Here is a 20,032-nt window from a genome sequence, read left to right as displayed (position 1 = left end):
TAGATTCTGGTATAGTAAGCAAACTTGTTAAATTTGCAGACGACACAAAAGTAGGAGGAGTGGCAAACACTGTTGCAGCAGCAAAGGTCATTCAAAATGATCTAGACAAGATTCAGAACTGGGCAGACACATGGCAAATGACATTTAATAGAGAAAAGTGTAAGGTACTGCACGCAGGAAATAAAAATGTACATTATAAATATCATATGGGAGATACTGAAATTGGAGAAGGAATCTATGAAAAAGACCTAGGAGTTTTTGTTGACTCAGAAATGTCTTCATCTAGACAATGTGGGGAAGCTATAAAAAAGGCTAATAACATGCTCTGATACATTGTGAAAAGTGTTGAATTTAAATCAAAGGAAGTAATGTTAAAACTGCACAATGCACTAGTAAGACCTCATCTTGAATATTGTGTTCAGTTCTGGTCACCTCGCTATAAAAAAAGATATTGCTGCTCGAGAAAGAGTGCAAAGAAGAGCGACCAGAATTATTCCGGGCTTAAAAGGCATGTCATATGCAGACAGGCTAAAAGAATTGAATCTGTTCAGTCTTGAACAAAGAAGACTACGTGGCGACCTAATTCAAGTATTCAAAATTCTAAAAGGTATTCACAGTGTCGACCCAAGGGACTTTTTCAGCCTGAAAAAAGAAACAAGGACCAGGGGTCACAAATGGAGATTAGACAAAGGGGCATTCAGAACAGAAAATAGCAGGCACTTTTTTACACCGAGAATTGTGAGGGTCTGGAATCAACTCCCCAGTAATGTTGTTGAAGCTGACACCCTGGGATCCTTCATGAAGCTGCTTGATAAGATTCTGGGATCAATAAGCTACTAACAACCAAACGAGCAAGATGGGCCGAATGGCCTCCTCTCGTTTGTAAACTTTCTTATGTTCTTATGTTCTTATGTACTAAACTGAAAATAACCCTTACAATCCACCATCCCCAAGCTGTTCTTGGTCCAGCTTGTAAGTGGATATTAGGCATTAGGGACCTCTGTGTTCTTATTATGCACAGCCCTAGAATTGGTCCACTAAGACACTTATAGATTTTTTTTTTTTAAATGGAGTTTCTTGGCTAGGGTGCAAAGGGAATTAATCATCTTCCTTTGATTGACAGTTGAATTCAAATCCTGGTAGAAGTACTTTTAACTTGTTAAGCTTTCTATATAAAAGCAGTTAAATCCATGCAGCCTGTGCATTAGACTCATGCCACATCCACGTGATGGCCCAGATCAACAATAAATTAGAATCTAAGCTATGAAATTGAAAAGCTTAATTGCTCCACCTTTTACTTTAACAAGTAAAGAAATGTATTATTTATGCTGCCATTAAGATTAGCTAATTACAGTAGAGACTGATAAGCTTCCTATGTAAATTGATTTAAGAATCCCCATAAGCACAAAGACCCTGAATAAGCCCACTGCATCAGCAGCTGTCCACCTAAGGGGGAGTCCTGCTTTCCTGTATCTTTTGGAATGGTTTTTCATTTACTGATGCAGGTGGTGCAAGTCGGGTTGACCTGCTAGGTTCATGCCCTATGTTTGCAAACTAAATAAAATAAGTACCCACTGTGAACCATTTCTGTTGCCTTTTCAACATAATGCCATGTAATGTACAGTGTGTTGTTGTGCATCACAAAATAAATAGCTAGGGAGGTTTTTTTACACATTATGTTACACTTTGTGATTTTTTTTTTGTTTGTTTTTTCTTCTGTTAAAGATGTTTTCATTGAGATACCTTCAACAAGTTGAAACATCTGTTTTATTTCTGGGTAGACTAACAGTATTTCCAGCCTCTCTTGTTTGTCGTCATTTTCACACTCCAATCTGTTAGTCTGCTGTGTTTGTTCTCCTCTCAGGTTGGAGACATCGTCTTGGTTAAAGAAGATGAAACTTTCCCATGTGATTTAATCTTCCTGTCATCAAGCAGGGAGGATGGGACGTGTTTTGTAACAACTGCCAGTCTGGATGGAGAATCCAGCCATAAGGTAAAGAAATGTGCTTAATGTGAAAAGACCAGGGAAAATAGAGATCTCCATAAAAAATAAAAAAAATGTTAAAACCTGAGACTTTTTAAATCAGCCCGGTGTCTATTGTATCTACACTATATTGACCTTTTTCAAGGTGTGTTATACATCTGTTTGTGTTTAACAGAAACCTTAAAACAGAGACCCAAATACACAAGAGCATGAAAGAATGAGTGCATGAGAAACAGTGCATGACAACATTGAATGGTTTTATAATAGAGCACGCGGGATGTTTGTGGGCTGTTTGGGTCATAATCTGAATATCCTGCCACATCCTATTAAATAATTTGATGACTTGGAAATGTTAACTAGCTTCACAGGTACATTTTTATTTATTTATTTATTTATTTTGGTTCATTTTAGAGGGAGAAGTGAAACCAGAATGACCTTGGAGCATAAATTTAGAGAAGTTCACCTAGGAATTACAGCAATGCAGGATCTTTCATGCTATGCACGTCACAGCAGTCGTCTTGCCAAAAGATTAAACACTCAAAACTGTGCTGCAAATTATATAGGTGTAGGAGTTCCAGACAATACCTACTGCTTTAAAAAAAAAAAAAGAAAGAAAACACAGACTTTATTAACCACTTCAGAATGCAAGGGATAACACTGGGGCTCTGAGAAGGAAGACAGAAGTTGGAAGAGTCTGTGAAGCTGCATGAGCATCAAATTATACTCAGTAGTCTAATATAGACCTACGTTAAAAACGTACCTTCTCCCTCCAATAACAAAACATGGGAATTTATTAGCATTTGGGAATCCCTTACATCAATATGGGATTATTATAGCTCATGTTAATGTTTGCTTTTTCTGTTTCTTCCAAGACCTACTACGCTGTACAAGACACAAAGGCATTCCATACAGAGCAAGAGGTGGATATGATAAACGCAACCATTGAATGTGAACAGCCCCAGTCTGACCTTTACAAGTAAGATTACAACACTTGAGTTTGGTACATACTTGAGTCTGAGGGTCATAAGCAAATATGTAAGCTGTAGAGCCTGTAGAGCAACACGAAAAAATAAAAGTTTGTATGAATCATAAATGAACTGATACGTCTCATTCACAGTTTTTGCAGTCTGGAAGGAATTCAGGCAGTTTCCTGGCAAACCCTTTGTGATCAATAAGAAGTCTGCCAATTAGCCTATCCCAGCTAGTGCTTTTAAGTAACAAAGCCCCTCAAAGCACAGCAAGCTGTAACATCAATGAATGCACAATAGCCTGTTAATAGAGCAGTGTTTGTTTAATTTATCAGACATTACACAATTTAATCTTCGTCCTGAAGTTACTGGAGCTAAAATGTCTAGAGAAGGATTTAAGACAAAAGTGTAATTTGTCAGCTCGGTTTATCTGTGAAAATGTCTTGCCATTTGTTATGTCTGTTTAGGTGCATATGAGTAAGTCATTTGTCCATTTTTTTATGCTCTGGCTATTACAATGTAACGTTTCGGTACAAAAATGCCCTGGAGACTTTTCAAAGATGTAACAGTGAATGTGGAGTTGCCACCCCCTACCTTAAGATGCAACATTTTTTAAAAGAGGTTCACAACAAAGAAGCCTAATATTATAGACATTATTTATAAAAATTCAAAACATCTAAACGTGTTGTTCTTCATAAGAAAGGCACATAGAGAAATGTTTTGTATGAAAGACTTGTCAAGAAACACTCCTTTTTGAAAGCTTTGGTTTTGATTGAAAGGATACAGCCCGAGCATAACAATACGTAATTTATCGTGCACAGCAAAAAGTTAAACCAGTTTCGATCAGGTGATTTGTATGTACATGTAATAATAATAAAAAGATTGTAATTTTGACCTTCACATATTTTTTTAATATATATATATATATATATATATATATATATATATATATATATATATATATATATACACACACACACACACACACACACACACACACACACACACACACACACACACACACACACACACATACACCCGGTACCGTGAAAAAATATTTGCCCCCTGTCTGATTTTCTGCATTTTTGCATATTTTTGACACTTTAAATTTCACTAAAAATTCCTCTTCCTTCGTATATTCTGCCAGATTATTAATATAATATAATGCGCCCTATAGCCTGGAGATCACAGGTTTGAATCCAGGCATTGCCAGTCGTGACCGGGGGCCGGCACACAATTGTCCGAGCTCCGCCCGGGTAGGGAATGTCTTAGGTCGGCTGGGCAATCCACGGTTCATCGCGCACGAGCGACACCTGAGGCTGATAGGACGCCTGTGGGTCTGCAGTGGAGCCATTCAGATCTGTGTTGTCCTCTGGCACTATAGGTCTGATGGCTTTGCTGTGGATGTCAAGCTTCTAGAAAAGCTCCATCCATTAGATATGATAGTGAATTATATTGTATTGCTTGCATTAACAGTAACATCAGGGTAGGCACTGAAGGAAATATCTGTTACTTTATTGAATTCCACAGATCGGGCAAATTATCACCTGGGCCATGTGAGAGTATCTCAGATCTTCATACTATTTGCAAAGGATGAAGCAGCTGCAGTAGAGGGGCCATTTGATGGGTAGAATCAGATAGAAAGCTTAATGAAGAAGTAATTGAATATCGAAAAATATGTATTTCTCAACAGTATTAGTTTCCGTCTTCTTTATTAAGACTACCGTGGATATTTATTGCATTTTCTTGTTATAAAACCCTGTTTCCCGAGTAGCATATGATCCTGTGCTTTCCCCTATGAGGTATCAGATGTTCAATAAATGATGTTGTTTGCTGCTGCTGCTGCTGCGAAGCCAGACTAAGCTCTTTTTGTTTGTTTGTTGCCTGCAGATTCGTTGGCCGCATAAATATTCATCAAGACCGGGATGAGCCTATTGCCAGGTAATTTGGTATTTTTAGTCTCATGGTTAAGTTAAGAAAGTTAAATGTCACACTTATTTTATGTTCATTTTCCGAGTTTGTCCAGTTCAAAAATTACAAAAAAAAAAAAATTCTAAATAAAATCTTAATCTTCCAGTGATGCATAATGATTCAAATTAATCTTATTTTACATCACTTTATCTTCCTCAGTCTTGTTTCTAGACTAGATCGAGTGGAAAGCCATGTTTTCTTGTTTTTATCAAAAGAACACAACTGTATTTCTTTAAGGAAAGCAATGTGGTTTTGTTAAAAGCTTCAGAGTGCATTGGTATAATGAACTTAGTTCAGTTTACAAAATAGAAATGTTTCTGCAGTTTTGTGGTGGTACTTTATAAATTGCTTTATAAATTGCTTATAAATTGCTTTTATGTACCACAAATTGTAAGCAAAATCGGCATGCCCTGCTCAGCCCTATCCACTAACTAATATTTTGCATTTCATTTGTTTCATAAGAAACTGGATAATTCTTTTATTATGTTTTGATACATGTTTACAGGCCTTTGGGATCCGAAAATCTACTTCTTAGAGGAGCTACCTTAAAGAACACAGAACACATTTTTGGTAATTTTAAATCATTTTTTTATTTTTTGGCTTACGATGTTTAATTACAAATGTCATTCATTTTTGTATGATGCAGAAATTTTGTCTAGAGTCTAGACAGTTAACAAGAAATTCTAGTCTAAATGCAGTATTACGAATGATACTGTATTTTCCAATAAGATGGCTTTAAAATAGTAATAACCTAGTGCAATATAATAATTAAAATTTGTTTAAAAAAATGTTGTGCAGATGCTGGTAAGAGTTTTATAGTTTGTTCTTAGTCATTATTTACTTAGTTTTACCTGCTACTGTATTCCTCTTGTTAGTTTTTAATTAACATGGTCAGTCTGGACTAACTCATTCCTCTCATTTTAGCTGTCGTCATATACACCGGCATGGAGACAAAAATGGCTTTGAATTACCAGTCGAAGTCACAGAAAAGATCTGCTGTGGAGAAGTAAGGTTACCTTCTAAAAGTAGTTTTGTTTCCCTAACTTGAAAAGCAGGATATGTGCTCCGTATACTGTATTCATTAATGTCTCTGTTAATAATGCAGCACTGAAATATTTCAAACCAGACATTTTGCTGACAGCAAGTGCCTCATTGTTTAAATGTGACCTGCAGTCAGATAGAAATTTGCATGAATTGATCTTGTGGTGATAGGAAACAGACTTGATAGCAAGTCAACGACTTTGCAACTCATTCCTGCTGCAGGCAAGAAAGTCACTCTGCTCAGTGATGAGGTTAAAAGCTGTCCTGGAAAGAGAAAGAGAGGGGAATTACTGAGAAATTGGTGCCAAATAGTTTGTGCCTGACTGCATGACTTGCACATGATCTTGGCTGTCAGGGAGGCTTTCAGCCTCTCTAGTGATCTGCATTCCACAGAAACCCATTTTGACCTCCAATTCTCAGTGTTGTATGCAAGTAGAAAGACAAAGAAATCCTACTGTATTCCAGTTAGAATTGCAGTATTCCATGTACTCTTAGTCAAGATATCTGAAATCCTGCCAAATTGCTATCTGCAATGCTGTCAAATGTACTACAAATACAAAGGAGGGTTTTACTGGAATGCATATTACAAATACCCTCTTGTATGCTGATGTTGAGATTGAGAAATTGTTCACTGCATTCACAGAACATTCTTGGTATTGTCAATTTTTTATTGCAGCAAGGAACAGGTGCTTTCACTTACATAGCCTAGCAATGTTGTTATTCATTCCCTCACTGAAGGGCAGATGTTCCTAATTAGTTGCTTAGGGGGTTGAAAGGTATGCCCTGAACTAGTCTGACCTCCTCAGTTCCAGTAGGGGGCTTACATTTAGAAGCATTGCTTCTGAAGAATTTGATGTTGTAGTAAATATATTTCATTCAGTATTAAGAGAGATGTGATGGAGATGTTCAAAAAGTGATAGTCCACAGATTGCAAATGTATGAATTAATTAATGTTAGTGTTGTGTTCATGTTGTTTTTTTTATTTATTTTACTCTATGAAAGAGTCATTTTATATGCCAGTCAGAAACACTTTTTTTTTTAATGGGAGGTGATGAGTAATAACATATATATTCTAGTATGTAACATGAGCAAGGAGATCTATACTGAATTTCCTTTCTTGACATTTTAATTGCAGTAAAGTGCTGTTTTCCATGATGATGTTGGCTGCTTTGTTGATCAATTTACTTAAACTTCATTTCTTATTGTATTTCTAGTGACTTTTTGTTTTGACGTTGAATGAGAAAGTGCAGTTGTAATTTCTCAATATTGTGTTTGCCCACACAGGTCTATGAATACCTACCTGATTGTCTACCTGTGTATTCTGATCAGTAAAGCTGTGATCAATACAGTAATGAAGTATGTTTGGCAGAGCGACCCTAACCGAGATGAACCTTTTTACAACCACAAAACAGATTCAGAAAGGCAAAGGAACATGGTAAATTAACCCAAAAATAAATTTATCTTTGTGCATTTTGATTAATGAAAAGCATGTTCCCATGCCAAAGGTTTATATGTAGTATCTAGTTAATTCGTTTAGCCTTGGTTCAAACGATTTTGGCTAGGCGACATAAGGGGTGGTGGGGGGTGTATTCAAATTATCTAAACAGACGTGGGCTGTCGTCACACACGCTTTTTTGTTTCTGTTGCAGATCCTCAAAGTGATTACAGATTTTCTGGCCTTCATGGTTCTGTTCAACTACATCATCCCTGTGTCGATGTACGTCACCGTAGAGATGCAGAAGTTCCTGGGTTCCTATTTCATAACCTGGGATGATGACATGTTTGACAGTGAACTCGGAGAAGGTGCTCTAGTTAATACCTCTGATCTAAATGAAGAGCTGGGACAGGTATGTTAAAGCTCAGCACATTGAATGTTGGATACAAGGGTCTTTCCGAAATAAATGTTCTTCTCATTACTGCTGAAATGTATCCATTGTGACCCACTTTCCTGTTATAGATAGAACATTTGGACCGAGTATTGTGTTGCATAGGGAGATGTTTGTCATGGGGGGGAGTAAAGGGTTGAGAAAAATGGTTGCTTTAATGCATGTGGTGGTTAATAATCTATGCATTTCCATGAGTAAAACATTAAGTTGCACCAGCAGTATTGGACTTTGGATTTATTGTTTCACTTTGTTTTGTATTATTTAATATTTTCTTTCTTTTGGTCGTAACATCAGTTGGCTTATGTCTGGTAGTCTGATTGGTGACAAGGCTGCAGTTCATCATATGTCAGTTTCCAGTGGTTCTCAAAGTTAAAAACCCCTTTGCACTGGGAGAATGGGTTGGAAGGTTAATAGGAAAACAGCCATAGCACAAAGGGGATGTTATAGCAGTAAATACCCACCTGAAGCCTGTCTAAATAGCAAACTTTAGACATTTCTGAAAAGGGGTATCTGAATGTAAAATAAATCTGTGTGAATGTATTTATGCAGGGTATAACTGTTGACCATGTGTCTTGTTGGTTTAAATCTGCCCCAGAACACAAAGCTCAACACCCTTGATAAGCTGAATATCTGCAAAGCATGTAGGTATGACGTTTCACACTGAGCTGACAATCTCCTCATGCCAAGCTAACAAACTGCCCTTGTGGGCTGGAGCACAGCATGCCAACAACTCAGTTGCACTGTTGGTGTTGACCCCTGTGAAATGAAAGTAATAGAATGGATTTGCTCTTTTTGCAGATTGAATATGTTTTTACAGACAAAACGGGAACCCTAACAGAAAATAACATGGAGTTCATTGAGTGCTGTGTTGATGGACACATCTATGTACCTGACGCCATCTGTAACGGACAGATTCTGACCGGTACTGTTGGTATGGACATGATTGACTGTTCCCCTGGAGCAGGTGGAAAGGTAAGATTGACAGGAGAGCAGTATCAAGAACTGAAGTGTGTGATCTCATTGTACTGTTTGGAGGATTGAAGGGGTATTGCATTTGGACTTGGAATTGTGAAGTGCAAACCAAACATGTTAGACTACTGTATAAAAGAGATTGAAGCATAATTCATTTGAAACACATGTAGCGGGACAGAGACAGAGCAGTACAGGTTATGCACTGTCAGGGTATCCTGTAGGGATGTAATGCGAGTTGTGAGTAGTTACTGTTTTTTATGTTTGCATATTAAGCCAATAATGGATAGTAAATTAGTACTGGGTCATTGTATGGACTATGTACTATAAATTACTTATTACTTCGTTTGACATGTTTTTCAAAGCGGTATATGCCACATTTGAGATAATCAAGCACTCATGATTGCAGAATTGTGTGTACACCCCACTTTTTTGTGTATTACTGCTTAGTCCTGCAGTTTACAGAAAACAAGAGTATAAGGTGTCTACTGTATACAATTAAGGCTATAATTACTCCATTGTCAGAAACAGTACCAAAAATGGTTAATGCTTGTTGCTGTCCCGTTATTTTTGAGCTCATCTTAACTGTATGTTAAAGGATTGTTGGTGCACCACCTTTACATTAATAGTAGATAAAGTCTAATGTATTTGATATTTACTTAATGTCTTCTAATAAAAAAAAGTAGCGTTACACACGTACGCGTACGGCAACAATAGCCTGGGTGCTTCACAAAACTGGCCTTTATGGGAAAGTGGCAAAAAGAAAGCCATTGTTGAAAAAAACTTGCATCAAATCTTGGCTAGAGTTTGTGGGAGACTCTGAGACCAAGTGGAAGAAGATTCTATGGTCTGATGAGACCAAAATAGAGCTTTTTGGCCTCAACGCAAAGCGCAAGCCTAACACCGCACATCATCCTAAGAACACCGTCCCTACCGTGAAACATGGTGGTGGCAGCATCATGCTATGGGGATTCTTCTCTGTGTCAGGGCCTGGAAAGCTTGTGAAGATAGAGGGCAAAATGGATGCAGCAAAGTACAGAGAAATCCTGGAGGAAAACCCGCTGAAGTCTGCAAGAGACCTAGGACTTGAGAGAAGATTCATCTTCCAGCAGGACAATGACCCCAAACATACAGCCAAAGCCACGCTGGAGTGGCTTAAAAACAAAAAGGTCAATGTCCTGGAGTGGCCCAGTCAAAGCCTGGACCTCAATCCAATTGAGAATATGTGGAAAGAGTTGAAAATTGCTGTTCACCAAAGGTCCCCATCCAATTTGACAGAGCTTGAGCAATTTTGCAGTGCCCAGATGTGCAAAGCTGGTAGAGACTTATCCAAATAGACATGGCTGTAATTGTTGCCAAAGGTGTCTCTACCAAATATTGACTCGAGGGGGTGCATACTTATGCAATCAATTATTTTCTGTTTTGTATTTGTAATTAATTTAGAACAATTTGTAGATTTTATTTTTCACTTTGACATTATGGACTTTTTTTGTGTTGATCAGTGGCAAAAACTCCCAATTAAATCCATTTTGATTCCATGTTGTAACACAATAAAATGTGGAAAAGTCCAAGGGGGTGAATACTTTTGAGAGCCACTGTATATGAGAGTCACACCTGCATTATGATGCAGGCTGAAATCTGATAGATATGAGTTATCAAGGTAAACTAACATTTTTAATTGGAGTTCTTAATATGTGCGTAATGCATTCAGTACCCCCAAACTGTGACTGACCACCAGCTGAAATTGAGAGAGGGGTTCTAAACTAGATAAAAGAAATCAGTTTGAACACATTGCAAAAACATTGGCATCCCACGTAGTTGTAAAATAAATAAATAAATAAATAACCTTTTGGAACAGGTTTTACAAACAAAAGAAAAAAATCTCTGTGCTTGCTTTCTGCTTTCCTGGCTTTTTTTTACACTCTGCAAAGCAATTTCATCACTCAAGGCTCTGTATATTTTTTATAATTGATTTAAAAACATCCAAATTAGACTTCCGTTTTCAATAAGATATGATGAACCCAAACCAGGACATGTATCCTAATCACCATTATCCTATTTATATGGTTACATTGCCATGGGAACTAAAATACTACCAAGGCAGGCTTGACTCTTTTGTAGGGTAGTATTTTTTTAAAGCTCTGAATGACTTAATTCTGTTTGCTGTTGGTAAAGATAAACATGAAAGGATATTTCCAGTTACAATTGTTGATTATTAACTCTGTGCTGGTGTCTGAACCACAGGAGCAAGAGGAGTTGTTTTTCCGGGCCCTCTGCCTTTGCCATACAGTCCAGGTGAAGGAGGAAGAAAGTGTGGATGGGATAAAGAAAGGTCTTCATCCGTGTGGAAAATCCTCCTCTGTTTACATATCGTCCTCCCCAGATGAAGTGGCCTTGGTCGAAGGGATGAAGAGGTAACGATAAGCTGCTGGTGCTGTCTGAAACTGGACTATAATCGAGGCAAATAGATTAGATTTCAAGGTTTCCAAAGATAAGTCAAAGTTTCAGCTTGTACACCTTACATCTTGATCAGTTTCAGTTTATATGTTTTAATGTCTGCATGGGGGTAGCAATGGCCAATTAAATCAACCCAGGCACTTCACCAACAGGAAGGTCAAAAGACAATGCCCCATTGCATTTATCACTTTCCAACAAACATATCCCACTTGAATGGCACATAAGGACCTTTTTATTTTATTGTGTTACATGTTCCCATGTGTGCTACATTTTTTTACGTAAGGTGTGCGTATTTTTGTTACGTTTTTTCATTCATTATTTTTTAACATTTTGACCACTTTTTTAAACTTTGAAATTGCATTCTCTGCCTAGATGGCTTCTCATGTACCCACATGGACCTTTTAGAACTACATTTCCCATCATCCTCCTGCTCACTGATAAATCCATCTCAGTTACATGTGTGAGCAGGAGGATGACGAGGAATGTAGTTGTCCTTATGTGCCCTTTAAATGCTGCTGACCTACAGTATATGTATTCTAAAAACCTGTGTCAAGCACTTGGCACAACATTACAAAATGCCAAGGTAGAGTTGGTGCTGCTGGAAACTACTTTCTGATATGTTTTCGTTCAGATTTTTTTCTTTCTCTTTCAGACTTGGTTTCACATATCTGAGACTCAAAGACAACCATATGGAGATATTAAACAGGGATGACGATATTGAAAGGCAAGTATCCCTAACAGAGCTCAGGGTCAGTTCTGCAAACCTAGTAAAGCCTGAAAATGTGCTAACATTTGTTATTCAGTGGAGCTAAAAACAAATTTATTTGCTATTACCAGGTTTGAGTTGATGGAGGTACTGAGTTTTGATTCAGTTAGACGGCGGATGAGTGTCATTGTGAAGTCAAGCACAGGTAAATGCACTTGCATTCAAATGTATGTCTAATGTTTTGCTTCATTTCCTGCAATGCATAGCGACATACTGTCGCATAAACATGCATGTATTTGTACAAGCAGTGAGATATGCACAGAAGTAACAAGTACGACAGGTACATCTTACACCTCTGTGTTTTACACCAACCATTTTCAGAAAGTATATACAATACCAAAACCCATGAAAGGGTAATAATTTAATTTAAACAGTAAAACACTGTTTATGTATGCTAAAAGTATGTAAGGCAAATAAATGTGATAACAGTTTGTTGTAAAGCTAATGAATAAATGCAGTAAATCTTACCTATAAGAGAGTCTCTTTCAACGTTTGCATATTGTTATTGTATGGTAAAATAGTTTAAGGTAGGTTTGGTTAACATTATTTTTGTTTTTGTTTTCTTCATTGCAGGAGAATATTATCTTTTTTGTAAAGGAGCAGATTCTTCCATTTTTCCCAGAGTTATCATTGGCAAAGTCGACCAAGTTCGAGCCAGAGTCGAGCACAACGCTGTGGTAAGATAGAGCTTGGGATTGTATACAAATAGATATTCATGCAAGGTGGTGTTTCTGTTGACCCAGTGAAACTCAATCAAAAATGTGACAGAAATTTAGTCAAGCAGACAAATGCTAGTGTAATGCTAGATAAAATGGCTGGTATGGAGTACAGTATATAGAACAAATCTACTATTTGGAAGTCACTGGTTTACCTTCTTAGTCGTGTTCCTATTTATGTTTTTCTTCGGTAGCATGATCTTGAGCACCAGTTGGCAGCCCATCAACATATTTAAAACCTGTTTGTATTACTCTGTTTCAGGAGGGCTTGAGAACACTGTGTGTTGCCTACAAAACTCTCGCACAAGATGAATACGAGAGTGTCTGCAAACAGATAAACACTGCGAAACTAGCCTTGCAGGACAGGGATAAAAAGTTAGCTGAGGCTTTTGATGTTATAGAGCGAGATCTGATTCTGCTCGGCGCAACTGCTGTGGAGGACAGGTTGGCATTCTTCTTTGCTTTTACACACAGATCTATTCGCCAGTGGGTATTTGTTTAGGGGGAGTGCTTTGTTATAACAATCTTTAGTTGTGTGTGTGTGTCTGTTTTTAATTCCCCTACCAGTATGAAGATGTAAACACATTTCAACTCAAGCCATAGGGAAAAAAGAGCTTTGCTCCTTTGTTGGAACATTGATTGAAGAGCCTTGGTGACTGAACTACCCCTTTCCACCCTTGAGAGGTTGATCCCTTCTGGGCCAAATGTGCGTAGCATTATAATCACTGCTTAGCTGAAACTGTTCTGCAGGCAAACAAACTACTTCAGCCAACAAGACAACAATTCCTACCATTATACAAACTGCAAAGGAAACTGCCGAATGCTGTGGTGCTGCCAAGGCTCCCTGTTCTGAGCTGTCCTTCAGCTGCCCAGCTTTGTTCTAGCTATTTTTCTTCTTATTATTTTTTAATCTAACTCTGATCACAAGACCAAGAGATTTCCTTCTGGTGTCTTGCAAAAAGCCAATGGCTTCTTGTCAGAAGCAATGGAAATTGCAGAATGATAAGTAAGGGACATTGGGAACATGTGACATTGAGAAGAATTTTCACTGCAACTTAAACACTGTGACACATGACACAATTAGTGCTGTACCATGCATTCAGCATAATGTGCACTGTTTCAGCTTTGTCTTATCTTGTTGACATTTGCTTGATCTGCCCCCAGCAGCTGGACTGTGTTTGCAAGCAAATTGGAGACCTCATTGTGCTGGCACTATGCCAATGATGTCATTAGGCTTAAGGATATTTAGTTACTGTCTGTTCATACAGATTATGTAATACACAATTTGAAGAGCAATCAAACGATATTGTGTCATGGTCTTTAAGCACGAATTAACGTGATGATAACGGGTCACCTATTAAGTACGCATTATTCTGGCAATAACAGTTTTTTATATGCTACAGCCATTACCTAGAAAATGTAATATCAATAGTTTGTATACTATTGTTCAGTTAAGAAAAAATAAAATACATAAACATGTGACTTGGAGAAATGAGTATCCTTGAAATGAATTTAGAATTTTGTATGGTGTGTGTGTATATATATATATATATATATATATATATATATATATATATATATATATATATATATATATATATATTATATATATGTAGAGAGAAAGCCACTTATCCAATTGTGGTGAAACCTGGATTGTACATTATTCATTAGTGACTACAAAGGTGGGGTGCAAAATTCAGTGCTGTACCAGTCTTGGCAGTCACCATTGCTATAACTCATTTTTGTGGGTAAAATGAAGAACAAACATCCCAGCCCGCCATTTTGCATTGGTAATAAATTAATAACATTTGGGCTGCCACTGCACTTCTGGGATGTCTTGACAGCCACAGTAAATAAATATTCAAGTAATACAATTTTTGTCTGCATGCTGCAGTAGGATTTGGTTAAACTTCATCTCCTGGTTTATGTTAACCAAAGGTGAGAATAAAATGAGAGTATAGACTATGGATTTTCACCTACAGTAGTAACAGGTGTATCGCGACCGGTATTAAGCATGAGGTGAGTATTCAAGGCCCTTGATGTGTTTCTCTTTCTCAGACTCCAGGATAAAGCTGCTGACACTATAGAATCCTTACAGAAAGCTGGCATGAAGGTGTGGGTACTGACGGGGGACAAGATGGAGACGGCAGCGGCCACCTGCTACGCCTGCAGGCTGTTCCACAGGAACACGCAGATCCTGGAGCTCACCACTAAGAGAACAGAGGAGCAGAGTCTCCACGATGTGCTCTTCGACTTGAGCAAGACCGTACTGAGACACTGCGGCAGCCTAACCAGGGACACTCTGTCAGGGTATCTGTCCATCATTTCACCTGGCCATTTCAAGAGTATACAGTGCACTGTTTCCACATTGTTTCCACAGGTCATTCTCAGATGTATCAATCACCCCAACTTTTAAGTATTTTCTTAGAGCACTTAAAACTACCTGGAATGAAAAAACACCAAGTGACCAAATTAATAGCCCAGTTCCAAGCATTGCAGTTCAATGAAATCCATCCCATGTTGTTTGTGTTTTAGGCTCTCCCATGATGTGCCGGATTATGGTTTAATTATTGATGGAGCGACGCTGTCTTCAGTCATGAAGCCAACAGAAGAGGGCAGCTCTGGCAACTACAAGGAAATTTTCCTTGAGATCTGCAGAAACTGCAGTGCCGTACTCTGCTGTCGAATGGCTCCATTGCAGAAAGCACAGGTTTGATAAACTAGCTGCATTTGTCATAAAGACCACATTAGGCTGAGCAACACAGGTCACTTAAAGGGGGGAAAAAGACAGATGTAGGGGTGGATTTAAGTACATTAAATTAGCAAAGAACCAATCGATCCTCAACCTTACGTATCACTCCTATAAAAATAAAAGAAATAGATGGATGTGAAAATCTGCTAAAGAAACAAAAGTAACTGCTCTACATATCTTGCCAGGAATACGTATGTATACATTTTTTTTAAATGTTCTTGCCGATGCAAACATTACCCCTTTCACTTTGCACAAGCTACAATAAGTTAGCCCTAACTAGGGGCATGTTTTAATTTTGCTATCTATGAAGAGAAAGAAACTATTCAAAATTAATTATGTTTTTAGGAATAGTTGCTATAATTTAGAACTGAGCATATAAAGTTCATTATGCTCAGAGTTGGCTGACAACTTGAAAGCATTTTTTTTCATAGGGGAAAAATAAGCTTCATAGTGGAGAATTGTTTTTTAACATTAAGACTCTAGATACTTTTGGTGCAGTTTAAAGGTAAATTAAAGAAAAGTGGTTTATGCTGCAAGGCTGTGAAGATGTTGCACATTAATTCTCCCTAAGCTAACATAACTCCCTCACCCCAAGGTAAAATAAAATACTTCACTGCCTCACACTGATGTCACATTAGTGATAAAGGCTGGTGCTAGTAATGACAGCTGAGTAACTAAATATGCACATACTGTGCAGTATGGGCCCTAAATGCCAGAAGTTAATCATAATTGCAGAGACATCTGTTTCAGCACTAAATGGAAAATTGATGAGCAGGTTTTTAATGAGAGGAAGCAGTAACTCTGTAATGGAAGTTTGTGATTTTTAAGCAAAGCGTTTCTGATTGCCATTCCCCACTTGAATACGTCTTGGAGTATATTCAACACATTGGTAATTGAAGGTAAACCCACTGTAATAGAAAGAGGAATGTGTTCAGTCACTCTAAACCAACACTTATATACAGCTGCTAATTTGTGCAAAGGTTCAGTCAATAATTTGGAAGTGTACGGTACCTCGTACCAGGTTCTAGAAAACTGTTATCTATCATCTGAATGACTTGTACATTACTGTATGTGTGGTTCAAATTAGACACATGCTGATGTTAGGCGTGTATTTTGCAGATTGTAAAAATGATTAAAACATCAAAGGAGCACCCAATCACATTAGCCATCGGTGATGGAGCAAATGATGTCAGCATGATTCTTGAGGCTCATGTGGGAATAGGTAAGTCCTCGGTGTCCCGACTCCCTTCATTAAATGAAATACATTAAATGAAATACTGGGCCAGATGTATCAAGTTCAAAACCAAACTATAATGCTACAACTGTAGTGACAAACATTTTAGGCATGCTATTGAATCCTTAAAGGAGTATCCTCAGGTTTGTTTTTCCATTCACAAACAGTAGTGAAAATTTCACTTTTTCTTGTTAATCTGCCCAATGTGTCTATGCACTGTATTCAAGGAGACAGCGCTACAGAGTAAACAGTTTGTACAGCATTGCTTGTTGTAGTACCCAGCACAAGGAATTATCAGAGGTTAACCTCTGGATTAGGTCAGTAATGAGCCCAAGGTCAGGGTGTTTTACACCAAACCATTATAATTGTTATGAGATGTCAGTGATATGCGGGTTACCAAGGTGTGAAAGCAATGACATAATTCGGGGGGGGGGGGGGGGGGGGGGGGGGGGGGGGGGGGGGGGGGGGGGGTTGATATCAACCTGGACGTAATAAGCAAAAGTTTGTTGTATATATAAGTTTTTCAAAGCAAACAGTTATAATGTCTCTATTAAATCTACCATTTGCATTTAAAGAAAGTTGCTTGTGAGTGCGAATCTCTCACTATTGCTGCATTCTTTCTGAAGCATCAGTGTTTGCGCAGTGTTAACGACACACCTGGCTCTTTCAGGTATCATGGGAAAAGAAGGCCGTCAAGCGGCTAGAAACAGCGACTATGCAATTCCTAAATTTAAGCACCTGAAAAAGATGCTCCTGGTGCACGGTCATTACTATTACATTAGAATATCAGAACTGGTGCAATACTTCTTTTACAAGGTGCGTAACCACTTTTTCATATCTTTAATGATATAAAAGTATCTTTAATGATATAAAAGATAGTTAAATCATAAAATTATAAATACTGTAAATGCAATTCTTCATGCAATTTGACTGAAGCCATATAATATGTTATGTTTAATGACCCTCAGTTGAAACTGTTCTATGTTTGGACCTGAAGTTTATCACATCACCAAGCCAGTTGTTTTAGCTGATTTAAGGTAATGAGTTGACAGAACTGAAAAATGATGTCTTATATTTCTAATGGATTCTGATTGTTATAAATACTCTTTTTTCTTTCAGAATGTCTGCTTCATCTTTCCTCAGTTTTTGTACCAGTTCTTCTGTGGATTTTCACAGCAGGTTGGTAGTCACACCACTAGAAACAACGTAATGTGAGGTTGTTTAAATACCTTTAAATATATGACATGGAATGTATACGCAGTTATTTGTTTTACTTATTGGCCAACTGTTATTTTCAGCTTGTTTTAAACATATTCTTCTTCTTTTGCCTTTTTTCAGCCATTGTATGATGCTGCATATCTTACATTGTATAATATCAGCTTTACTTCCCTTCCAATACTGCTGTACAGTCTAATTGAACAACATGTAAATATGGATATACTTAAAAGAGACCCGTCACTGTACAGGTAACCATTTTTTATTGTATTACTAGCTTAGATTTTTTCAGTTAATGCAATATAACTAGTTCCCAATGTACCGGGAATTGTTTTAGAGTCTGTTGTTTCCACTAAAAAAACTAAGAAGTCCTTCCAGAGAAACTGCTTGAAATAAGAAGGATAATTATAGGATGCTAATTAAACTGGGCCCCAGAGAACACCCTGTCTATGGTACTCAGCCAGCCTCCTCCCATTGCAAGTAATACTGTGAATCAGTGCAATCATCTCATACTATCAAATTTAAGGTAATGATTTGTTTGTCATTGTACACAGGGATATAGCCAAGAACTCTCTACTGCGCTGGCGGATATTTATTTACTGGACATTCCTGGGGCTCTTTGACGCAGTGGTATTTTTCTTTGGTGCTTATTTCCTGTTTGATAATACCACTTTCACAAGCAACGGACAGGTAAGGAAAATGCTACAAACTGTTCATTCACAAAACAAAGGGGAAATGGTTCTTGTGTAACTGACGACTGCACATGAGTTCATCGAGAATAGTTCAGATTTCGTTTGTTATCCCTTATCAATTTCACTAGCATAAATCTCCCAGTGCTCCAGTTTGCAGTGAAAAGCCTGGGTAACATTTAAATTCCCTGTCCAGCCCTGCTGATCTTTTTATTTAATTAGATGATTTGACAAGGCAATAAATCTGATCGCTTAATGGACATTAATGGGACATTCCATTCACACGTATAACACAATAGCTAAGTTGCAAACATCTTCCTGTATATTGTTTATTTGCATCTTAATAACTTTTTGATTTTGTTTTTATTTTCAGTTTTAACATCTTGATTTCCTTTTTGTCTTATTTTTTTTTCTTTTGCTATTTGCTTCTCTTCCTGTCTTCAGCTAATGACAGCCAACACAAACATGGTAAGCCTACCCTGTTCATCTGTCTGTCATTCTGTTTTAGTCCTTGTTTTGCTGTTTACTCCCTCATTTCCCTGCAACTCATAACTTTTTTACTATAATTTAACATTTCTGATTTTTTTTACCCATATTTCCCAAACTGACCATAGATACCCATATGTCTTATCATTTCAGTGTGGTAAAAGAGATCATTTAGGACTTTGTGTTGTCTCTTGTGGATAGTAATGCTCAGTCAAATGGAATATTATACCTGTAGTAACATTTGTGGTAAAAAGTTGGAGCAAGGCAACATTTCACATATAATACCTATTCTTTCCAATGCAACCATTCAACATAAACTCAACAATAGACTATTTCAATTTACCCAACATAACTGTAATCCTAGATACATTAAGGTTTACCTGGACACAGCCCAACTAAACCCGAAGCTACTACTATAGTTAGATTGAATGTATTTCCATCACAGTTTTAAGTCTGTAACATTTAAAAAATAGACATAGTTGTACAGTATTGCACACAGAACAGTATTGCTGGTCACTGACTTAGTGTAGTTAATTGTAGAACTGGTGTAACTTTCATACGGAAAGTCTAAACAATTCAGTTTCTAATTCTGTGCAGCTGTATAGCTTATTGGAGATGACGCAGTTGTTGGTTCACAATTCGACCACATCGTACATGTGGAATCCTCTATGACCGCTCGAAAGCTACTACTCTACATACATAACTCTTATGAAATAGTTCATCTGTTCACCCTCACAGTTGATTTTTCCTCACATATTGATCATAAACTGAAGCTGTAAAAGAAAGCTCACACAGCACCTTACCTATACCTGCAGTGCAATTAAAGCTAATGTTATCAATCACCATAATGTATTAAATTGTTTTAAGGAAACTAGTAGTTAGTTGCAGAGTATTTGAC

The 20,032-nt window shown here is 37.5% G+C and overlaps 1 protein-coding gene across 6 annotated transcripts in view; it reads left to right on the top strand.

The window, feature by feature from the left end:
* LOC121327563 (phospholipid-transporting ATPase IH-like) overlaps nt 1-20,032 on the top strand; it is a 76,169-nt gene that overhangs the window by 43,554 nt on the left and 12,583 nt on the right. For 4 of the 6 annotated variants that reach the window (XM_041271651.1, XM_041271650.1, XM_041271654.1 and 1 more), the window contains exons 6-26: nt 1,865-1,993; nt 2,857-2,960; nt 4,843-4,893; nt 5,429-5,493; nt 5,848-5,929; nt 7,249-7,399; nt 7,614-7,811; nt 8,649-8,822; nt 11,064-11,233; nt 11,929-12,000; nt 12,114-12,187; nt 12,616-12,719; nt 13,021-13,202; nt 14,817-15,068; nt 15,294-15,468; nt 16,630-16,732; nt 17,415-17,560; nt 17,864-17,923; nt 18,083-18,210; nt 18,514-18,649; nt 19,093-19,116. In XM_041271651.1, coding sequence (XP_041127585.1) covers nt 1,865-1,993; nt 2,857-2,960; nt 4,843-4,893; nt 5,429-5,493; nt 5,848-5,929; nt 7,249-7,399; nt 7,614-7,811; nt 8,649-8,822; nt 11,064-11,233; nt 11,929-12,000; nt 12,114-12,187; nt 12,616-12,719; nt 13,021-13,202; nt 14,817-15,068; nt 15,294-15,468; nt 16,630-16,732; nt 17,415-17,560; nt 17,864-17,923; nt 18,083-18,210; nt 18,514-18,649; nt 19,093-19,116 — 2,580 coding nt within the window. The remainder of the gene's footprint in view (nt 1-1,864; nt 1,994-2,856; nt 2,961-4,842; nt 4,894-5,428; nt 5,494-5,847; nt 5,930-7,248; nt 7,400-7,613; nt 7,812-8,648; nt 8,823-11,063; nt 11,234-11,928; nt 12,001-12,113; nt 12,188-12,615; nt 12,720-13,020; nt 13,203-14,816; nt 15,069-15,293; nt 15,469-16,629; nt 16,733-17,414; nt 17,561-17,863; nt 17,924-18,082; nt 18,211-18,513; nt 18,650-19,092; nt 19,117-20,032) is intronic. The other 2 variants (XM_041271652.1, XM_041271655.1) reach the window with 1 other exon arrangement.

Source organism: Polyodon spathula, chromosome 15 (assembly GCF_017654505.1).
Source record: "Polyodon spathula isolate WHYD16114869_AA chromosome 15, ASM1765450v1, whole genome shotgun sequence".
NCBI classification, from domain to species: domain Eukaryota; kingdom Metazoa; phylum Chordata; class Actinopteri; order Acipenseriformes; family Polyodontidae; genus Polyodon; species Polyodon spathula.
This window is presented reverse-complemented; position numbering and strand designations above follow the sequence as displayed.